This window comes from Hyperolius riggenbachi, chromosome 11, assembly GCF_040937935.1.
Source record: "Hyperolius riggenbachi isolate aHypRig1 chromosome 11, aHypRig1.pri, whole genome shotgun sequence".
Lineage (NCBI taxonomy): Eukaryota > Metazoa > Chordata > Amphibia > Anura > Hyperoliidae > Hyperolius > Hyperolius riggenbachi.
Genome location: NC_090656.1, coordinates 241,414,312 through 241,424,235, shown reverse-complemented (window position 1 = coordinate 241,424,235; position 9,924 = coordinate 241,414,312). Strand labels below are relative to the sequence as shown.

At 50.6% G+C, this 9,924-nt stretch overlaps 1 protein-coding gene across 4 annotated transcripts in view; it reads right to left on the bottom strand.

Moving 5' to 3' along the window:
* Window positions 1-730: 730 nt before the first annotated feature.
* Window positions 731-9,924, bottom strand: part of LOC137538746 (low choriolytic enzyme-like) — a 1,161,243-nt gene continuing 1,152,049 nt past the window's right edge. For all 4 annotated transcript variants that reach the window (XM_068261057.1, XM_068261060.1, XM_068261059.1 and 1 more), the window contains one exon: window positions 731-1,150. In XM_068261057.1, coding sequence (XP_068117158.1) covers window positions 1,092-1,150 — 59 coding nt within the window. In that variant the 3' untranslated portion in view covers window positions 731-1,091. The remainder of the gene's footprint in view (window positions 1,151-9,924) is intronic.

The following is a 9,924-nucleotide window of genomic DNA, read 5'->3' as shown; positions in this document are numbered from 1 at the left end:
GTACACCTCTCCTTCCACATGTACAATCCATGCCTAGCAGCCCCTCCCATTCCATGTACACCTCTCCTTCCACATGTACAATCCATGCCTAGCAGCCCCTCCCATTCCATGTACACCTCTCATTCCACGTGTACAATCCAGGCCCAGCAGCCCCTCCCATTCTGTGTACACCTCTCATTCTACGTGTACAATCCAGGCCCAGCAGCCCCTCCCATTCTGTGTACACCTCTCATTCCACGTGTACAATCCATGCCTAGCAGCCCCTCCTATTCCATGTACACCTCTCATTCCACATGTACAATCCATGCCTAGCAGCCCCTCCCATTCCATGTACACCTCTCATTCCACGTCTACAATCCAGGCCCAGCAGCCTCTTCCATTCTGTGTACACCTCTCATTCCACGTGTACAATCCATGCCCAGCAGCCCCTCCCATTCCATGTACACCTCTCATTCCATGTGTACAATCCATGCCTAGCAGCCCCTCCCATTCCATGTACATCTCTCATTCCACGTGTACAATCCATGCCTAGCAGCCCCTCCCATTCCATGTACACCTCTCATTCCATGTGTACAATCCATGCCTAGCAGCCCCTCCCATTCCATGTACATCTCTCATTCCACGTGTACAATCCATGCCTAGCAGCCCCTCCCATTCCATTTCCATGTACACCTCTCAATCTATGCATGCATTGAGGAATAAGACACAGACAAGCAGCTTAGTCCTTTAAATGATTTCTTCTTGTATTTTTGCTTTATAGAGCCTTTTATAGTTGCAATGACATACAATATTAGAGCCGGGGTTAGTAAATAAGTAAGGGGAATGTCGTCGAGCTCAGTCTGTGTTGTTGCGTCAGAGTCTGTGTTGTTGCGTCAGAGTCTGTGTTGTTGCGTGTTCATTTTGCTGTGCTTTGCAGATCTTCTATCCTCGGTTTCTGTAACATATGCAGCAATCGCATGGTCAATCTTTTCTAACTTCAGGCATGCTGTCCACGGGATACCCTTCAGCGGTCTGGAATTTAGTTCTCGGAGATTATTTTGGTATAGTGGTAGAAGCAGCTGTGACATCTGGAAGCCGGCAGACGTAGTTCCTTAAATTCCCGGCAAAATGAGTGGGACTTTGATGTTTATAGGAGATCTCTGCTCTTGTACTAGCAAAGAAATATATATATGTGAGATATATGCTTATAGACAGACAATAAGCAACAGAAAAATCAATCAATCAGATGTCAATACACAGTAAAGGGAAAACAAATGTTATCCAATTTATATCACTAATGCCCCCCTGACAACTTAACCATTTGGGTTGCCTAACCCTTCTTAAGGACCAGGAAAATTTGCATGGGGGGAGAGGCGGGTGTTTTGGGGGGGGGGGGGGAGTCAGGCAGCTGGATCCCCTCTTTTGCTAGCTGGGCTGTGTGTCCCCCCTGTAGCCAGCATCCTTTATTCACCTTCCAGGCTCCAGCGATGAGCCACAGTGGAAACCTCCGCTCTGGCCGGCATCCACGCTCGTACTGCCGCTCAGTTCCAGGTCGCGGCTTGATGACATCATCAACCCGGCACTGACGTCAGAGCGAACAGGGATGCCGGCCAGAGCGGAGGAGAGTGTCGGAGTGTCGATCGCCGGGGGTACGGCAGGGAGGCGAATAGATCCTCTTCTTCCCCGCCCAGGGCCGACATCAGAAATTTTGGGGCCCCTCACGCATCATCAGGCCTTGGCTCCCCTCCCTGGGCCCACCCACTGGTTTCTGTGCCCGCTCACTAGCCACCCCACCCCTGTGTCCGTGAGCAAAGTGCGCTGTGGCGAAAAATGTGCATGGCTCCAACATTGAAGAAAGCGAAATGCACAGCGTCAGAGCTGGGACAAGGATTTCCAGCACCCAAGGCTGAGACACCAAAGTGCACCCCTCCACCCCTCCCACCCCAGGCGTCACACACTGATTGCTATCAGGGTAAGAGGCACCCCAGGGCCCCAAACAATCCCAACACCCTAATCTCTAGTTATCTGGCTTGCAGTCACTGCCATGTATCCCCTTTTTCTTATTTATCTCTTGCTTCAGACACAATAGGGGAAAGATAGCTAAGTGAGTTGTGCGCCCCCTACTACACTGCGCCCCGAGGCTGGAGCCTCTCTCGCCTCTGCCTCGGCCCGGCGCTGCACAGCGTGATGCAGCAAAAAGTGGGTGTGACCATGGCATGTTGTGGGGGGAGCCAAATACTAGCAACATACAGGTAGTCCCCGGTTATCAAATGAGATAGGAACTCGTGGGTCTGTTCTTATCCTTTATCTGTTCTCTTTTGTCCCCCCTCTTTCCTTCCTGTGCCTCTTTTGTCCCCCCTCTGTCTCACCTCAGTTTGTGCCTCTTTTGTGTCCCTCTGTGTGACCTCATGTTCCCATCTCATCTCTTTTCTCCCTGTGCCTCTTTTATCCCCCTGTGTTACCTCTTGTCCCCTGTCTCTAGCCAGGTATAGATGCCCCCAGAATAGGTAGCCTGGTAGAGCTGGTGCCCCAGTACAGGTGTTGCCCTCAGTAAAGGTAGCCAAGTATAGGTGGTGCCCCAGTATAGGTAGCCAGGTATAGGTGGTGCCCCAGTATAGGTAGCCAGGTATAGGTGGTGCCCCAGTATAGGTAGCCAGGTATAGGTGGTGCCCCAGTATAGGTAGCCAGGTACAGGTATTGCCCTCAGTAAAGGTAGCCATGTATAGGTGGTGCCCCAGTATAGGTAGCCAGGTATAGGTGGTGCCCCAGTATAGGTAGCCAGGTACAGGTGTTGCCCTCAGTAAAGGTAGCCATGTATAGGTGGTGCCCCAGTAGGGGTAGCCAGGTATAGGTGGTCCCCCAGTATAGATATCCAGGTATAGGTGGTTCCAGCCCCAGTATAGGTAGCCAGGTATAGGTGTTGCCCTCAGTAAAGGTAGCCATGTATAGGTGGTGCCCCAGTATAGGTAGCCAGGTACAGGTGGTGCCCCAGTATAGGTAGCCAAGTATAGGTGGTGCCCCAGTATAGGTAGCTAGGTATAGGTGGTTCCAGCCCCAGTATAGGTAGCCAGGTATAGGTGGTGGCCCAGTATAGGTAGCCAGGTATAGGTGGTGCCCCAGTATAGGTATCCAGGTATAGGTGGTGGCCCAGTATAGGTAGCCAGGTATAGGTGGTGCCCCAGTATAGGTAGCCAGGTATAGGTGGTGCCCCAGTATAGGTAGCCAGGTATAGGTGGTTCCAGCCCCAGTATAGGTAGCCAGGTATAGGTGGTGCCCCAGTATAGGTAGCTAGGTATAGGTGGTTCCAGCCCCAGTATAGGTAGCCAGGTATAGGTGGTGGCCCAGTATAGGTAGCCAGGTATAGGTGGTGCCCCAGTATAGGTAGCCAGGTATAGGTGGTGCCCCAGTATAGGTAGCCAGGTATAGGTGGTGCCCCAGTATAGGTAGCCAGGTATAGGTGGTGCCCCAGTATAGGTAGCCAGGTATAGGTGGTTCCAGCCCCAGTATAGGTAGCCAGGTATAGGTGGTGGCCCAATATAGATAGCCTGTAGCCAAATATAGGTGGTGCCCCAGTATAGAAAGTCCCCTGTAGCGGGCTCACTCATCTGCTCCCCACGTTCAAACACTGATGTCACTCTTCTCTCAGTGCTGGAAGCGGTGTGCTGGTTACAAGGTGTGCGGTGTGCAGCCAGCACATACGGTCCTTCCAGCACTTTGGGGGGCCCAGGGCCCTCAGAAGCCCTGGGCCCCTCACTGCAGTGTCAGTTGTACCCCCCTGATGGCTGCCCTGTCCCCGCCTACCGCATGCTCTTAACAGTTTCATATCAGAAAGCGGGACACTTAGGCCACACCTTAAAGGGAAGGTTCAAGCAAAAAAAAAATGAGATTCACTTACCTGGGGCTTCTACCAGCCCCATGTAGCCATCCTGTGCCCTCGTAGTCACTCACTGCTGCTCCACTCCCCCGCCACCAGCTAGTTCTGCTTCTACCAGCCCCATGCAGCCATCCTGTGCCCTTGTAGTCACTCACCGCTGCTCCAGTCCCCCGCCACCAGCTAGTTCTGCTTCTACCAGCCCCATGTAGCCATCCTGTGCCCTCGTAGTCACTCACTGCTGCTCCACTCCCCCGCCACCAGCTAGTTCTGCTTCTACCAGCCCCATGTAGCCATCCTGTGCCCTTGTAGTCACTCACTGCTGCTCCAGTCCCCCGCCAGCTAGTTCTGCTTCTACCAGCCCCATGCAGCCATCCTGTGCCCTCGTAGTCACTCACTGCTGCTCCACTCCCCCGCCACCAGCTAGTTCTGCTTCTACCAGCCCCATGTAGCCATCCTGTGCCCTTGTAGTCACTCACTGCTGCTCCAGTCCCCCGCCACCAGCTAGTTCTGCTTCTACCAGCCCCATGCAGCCATCCTGTGCCCTCGTAGTCACTCACTGCTGCTCCAGTCCCCCGCTGGCAGCTTTCTGACCTCGGAGGTCAGGGCCACATTGCATACATTTTTACGCATTCCAGCTAGTGCAGGAACAAAAATTTACGCGTTTCACCACTAACGCGTAAAAATGTATGTGTTAATGTTCCTGCACTAGCGGGAATGTGTAAAAATGTATGCAATTTGGCCCTGACCTCCGAGGTCAGAAAGCTGCCAGCGGGGGACTGGAGCAGCAGTGAGTGACTACGAGGGCACAGGATGGCTGCATGGGGCTGGTAGAAGCCCCAGCTAAGTGAATCTCATTTTATTTTTTTTGCTTGGACCTTCCCTTTAAGCACACCCCCAACACGCACCCTAGTCACGCCTACCAAAAAGATTTTTTTTAAATTATTACTCCCTCAGGGCCCATTCACACTTGCGTTTGCAAAACGCCAGCGATTACAGCGGCGTTTTGCAGGAGTGATTTTTCAGCGGAAAAATCACTGAACACTGCGGCAATTTTCCACGATCGCGTTTAGTGCTTCTATAGCACTCAAATGTGATCGCTGGGAAATCGCCCGAAAATGGTGTAGGCGACGCATTTGCATTTTGGGCGATTTGCTACACTAAATAACTAATATAACTAACTAAATAATGTGGGGAGGAGGGTGAGGGTGCTCGTGGGTGGGGAGGAGGAGGAAAAAAAATGATTGAAGTGCCAGCCGCGCCGATATGGGATGCTGGTTCGGCATTAAATTCCTCCCTCCCATCCTCCTAATGTGCCCCCAGTGTCCCCCCCTGCTTGCAGAGTAAAGTGCACAGCGGAACGGGCTGTCATCTTACCATTCATCCTCGCGTACCGGCATCTGCCTCTTCTCTGCTTCCTATGACGTCACAGGAAGTAGAGTGAAGCCAGATGCCAGTACGAGAGGATCAATGGTAAGATTAGATGACAGCCCGCTCTGCTGCCCACTTTACTCTGCAAGCAGGGGGGGACACTGGGGGCACATTAGGAGGATAGGAGGGAGGAATGTAATGCCGGCCCCTGCATCCCGCATTGGTGCGGCTGGTGCCTTGATAATTTTTTCCCCCTCTCTGCCCAGCTGGTCGGGACAAAAGGGGGGTGGCGCGGGATAGCGGGAGTACCTCCCCAAATTGGGACAGTCCCACAGGATTCGGGACAGTTGGGGAGCTTTCTACCGCCGCAGCTCTTGCAGTGATCACTACGATCCGCCGGCGATCATAGTGATCATAGTGATCACGTGATCGGGAGCCATACGCGATGGCTCCTGATCACTGAGGGGAGATGTCAGCTGTCATATAACAGCTTAATCTTCCCTGTCGGGTGAGCATGATCGCATCAGGAGCGGAAACGGCGGGTGGCGTAAATCCTACACCGCATCAGCCTAGAGCAGCTACAAGTGTGGCGTAGGATTTACTTACGTCGGTCCGGAAAAGGTTAACCAACCCACCACCCCACACCTAACCTTAACCACCAGTAGTGATGAGCGTAATGACCTAATCACGATTACGCAAAAATGAACTTAATTTGTGCAATTTATGCAGAATTTCGTAATGAAAATTGTTTTTGTAATTACGATCATTTTCCTAGCAGAAATAAATCTGAATTTCACGTTTAACGCTGAAATTTGGCCATTCTCGAAGTTGTGCTTCAGTCCACAGCCTCCTGATACATTTAAAGTGACAACACGTGCAGGGACCTTTGCATTATCAGATATTGCAAGGCCCAAAACCAAGTGTCTCAGGCATGCATGACCGCTAAGTGCACCTATAGGCTGACGCCAGTGATTGATTGATTTTGTGGACAATTTTTTTTCTCTGCTCTATAGATCTCCCGTGTTGACCTTGTGCTTTGTATTACCGACTATTCTTTGCCTAGCGATTATTGTACTGTTTGATCTCCTGTTGATGACCTATGCTTGCTGACTATCCGTGTGTCTCCTCCTCTATTGTACATCTTGTATTTGTATACATTTCTAGTTTTATGTTGTGGATACTATTCCGGATCCAGAGTCAGTGTGCACACAGTTATATACACTGTGTCTACTCTGCATAAATCACCTTATGCAGAGAGGTCCTTGTATATACCCTGATTCTCATACATTTGTATGCTTATTGAATACATCCGCCGGTATCATCATTGCTGTGTATATGTGAATATAGCTGCCTGTGTTATTGCTGCAGTGTATGTATGCCTGCTGAATACTTTGCCTGCAAGTCAATGCTGATTGTTCCTGTACATGAGGTTAATGCATAGCATTACTTTATTTTCATTTAATAATAAATTCTTATCATTCATTTAGGATGGTTTCACACCAGGACGTTGCGTTTTAGGGGAGGTTATGGTCGCGTAACGTGCCCCTAACACAACGCCTGGTGCTCTCTGATGTGGACGTCGGAGTGAGCCGCGTTGTGCAGCTCACTCTGGCGTCCGTGATGTCGTGATGCGCACTCTTGGACGCATGCAGCATCACGTGGTCCCGGCCAATCGCCGCACAGAGCGGCCGCTCCAGGAAGTAAACACTGTACGTCACTGAGTGCAGTGAATATTAATTAGCCATGTGCCTGGCCGCTCTCCGCTCCTTCCCAACATTACAGCGCATGTGCAAACAGTCTAATGCGGCTCTGCCGCTTATAAAGTACTGCATGCAGTATGTTCTGTTATGGCGCAGCGTTACTGAGTAACGCAACGTGGGCACTGTGAACAGCCCATTGATTTTTCATTGCTGTGCGGTGGGCTGCGTTACAGGCTGCACTAACGTGCGCCTGTAACGTCCCACTGTGAAACCAGCCTTACTCCTGGTTTGTCAGTCCTTTCCTAACAGTGACACTTCTGCCTGGTTGCGGGTTTGTGCGTATGTTTCTGTTTTGCTCCAGGTGCAGCGCACAAACCATGCAAGTTGTAACAGATACCCTTCAGTTACGTTGTACTGTGCTCACTGCTCACTGGTATTAATCATCTCATTTTGCAGTGATTTATTCGCAACATGTCTGGCAGGGTTCGTGGGGGTGTCAGGAAAGGGAGTTCCATTACTTCAGCCACTTCTGGGACTGCTCCACAGCCAGGGAGAGGACGCCTAGCTGTACGGGGTCGTGGTGCAGCAGAAAGGGCAGCACAGCCTGGGCCGAGTCAGTCAATGCCGTTATCACAATATTTTACAGCTTCTGGTCCCCGTGTGGTGGTTGAGCAGATGGAACCTGAAGTGTTGATGGACATCATGACTGCATCCCAGACCTCTACTGTGAGCAGCACTCCAAGCAGCAGCAGCAGCAGCCAACGCCCCACACTTGATGTGACATCCACCCCAGCAGCCAGTAGTCAGCAGCCCTCCCAGGACAACAGCATTCTGTCCCTCAGTCCGGCATGTGGGAACATATTGATGGCTGAAGCTCAGGACATACTGGGGACTGATATGGAGGAGATTGAGCTCGGGCCACAATCACAACTGCAGGGCCCCCAACCGTCCCGTTTTTGGCGGGACGGTCCCGATTTTGGGGGGGCGTCCCGCTGTCCCGCGCTGCCCCCCTGATCCCGGCCGCTGGGGAGTGAGGGGGAAAAAAGCCGATCGAGGCACCAGCCTGCCCGGTATGCGGCATGGATGGCCGCCGCCGCCGCCATTATCCTTCTCCCTCCTAATATGTCCCCCAGTGTCCCCTTCCCCCCGCACAGTAAAATGGGCAGCGGAGCGGCCTCTAACTGTTACCACTGCCGTACCGGGATCCCATCTGGTCTTCTCGCTTCCTGTGATGTCACAGGAAGCAGGAAGCGAGAAGACCAGATTGGATCCCGGTACGGCAGTGGTAACAGTTAAGGGCCGCTCCGCTGCCCATTTTACTGTGCGGGGGAAGGGGACACTGGGGGACATATTAGGAGGGAGAAGGTTAATGATGGCGGCGGCCATCCATGCCGCATACCGGGCGGGCTGGTGCCTCGATCTGCTTTTTTCCCCCTCTCTCTGCCTGCCCACCCACGGCCACCCTCACCCTCCTCCTCCCCACCCACCGGCACCCTCCCAGCGCCTCCCATTTGGGGGTAATTAAACAAAATTATTAAAAAAACAACAACTTTTTTTTCTGGGGTAGGCGTGACTAGGGGGTTGGGGGTGTGGCCAGGGGTCTGGCCTAATTATCCCGTTTTGGGACATTGAAATGTTGGGAGGTATGCAACTGTTATTGGACGATGTTGATTGTAGCAATATGTAGTATTGCAGTTTAGCCACTAGATGTCTCACTACTGTTATTAAGGATTCAGTTTTGTACAACTTGTTGGTTCCTCCCTGTGTATGTGTAAAGGACACAGGCTTGTGAGATAAGCATGATTAAAGCCACTCAGTTATAATCTACCATGCGTGTCTGCAAATGGAAGAAACCTAACATAACAAACATGGTGGCAGCGGTGTACAGGACTTCAGAGTAACAGAGCAACAAACTGAACTCACAAGAAGAGGCAGCAACCCTGCAAGGAAGAGTCAGCCACAGCAACAGTGAGTAAAGTGTCCCTGTATAGATAAAGACAGCATGGAGAGTGGATTGAAACCCCCTGGGAAACTAGATGTGAGTTCATCTAATCTGACCCAAGCATGTAAGCAATGGAAAGAAGAGTTCACATTGTATGTGGATCTCACAGTAGCAGCCAGTGATGAGAAGCGCAAAATAAAACGATTCCACTACTTAATAGGAGAGAAGGGCAGAGCAGTGCTGGGCGTAATGGAAAAAGCTACGCTTACGGATCATTACGTGTAATTTTACGCTATTACGCATTACGGAATTACGCTAACGGCGTAGACATTCAATTTCGGTACATGTCTGTAATTACGCATAGTCCTTACGCAATTACGCGTAAGAATACCGTAATTCGGGTTGTTACGTTATTGGCTTACGCGTAAGATCCTACTAGCAATTAATGCGTAAGGTCATGCTGCCAAGCGGAAAAATTTACGCATGGATCAATGTTAGGGAGCCGCCGACTTTAAGGGTTAATAGCAAAGCCCCCTTAAGTGCCAAGAGCCTCAAATTTGGAGAATATATTAAGGAGATCAGAAGGAATAAGAGGACAAAAATTTTTCAAAAAGACCTTATAGTTTTTGAGAAAATCGATGTTAAAGTTTCAAAGGAAAAATATATACATTTAAAAACCCGCCGACTTTAACGGTTAATAGCAAAGCCTGCTTAAAATTTAGGAACACCAAATTCACAGGGTATATTAAGGGGATCAGTGGGAATAAGAGGAAAATTTTTTTTTTCAAAAAGACCTTATAGTTTTTGAGAAAATCGATTTTTAAGTTTCAAGGGCAAAAATGTCTTTTAAATGCGGAAAATGTCAGTTTTTTTTTTGCACAGGTAACAATAGTGTTTTATTTTCATAGATTCCCCCAAGTGGGAAGAGTTTTACTTACTTCGTTCTGAGTGTGGGAAATATTAAAAAAAACGACGTGGGGTCCCCCCTCCCAGACCTCTTTAGCCCCTTGTCCCCCATGCAGACTGGGATAGCCAGAATGCGGAGCACCGGCCGCGTGGGG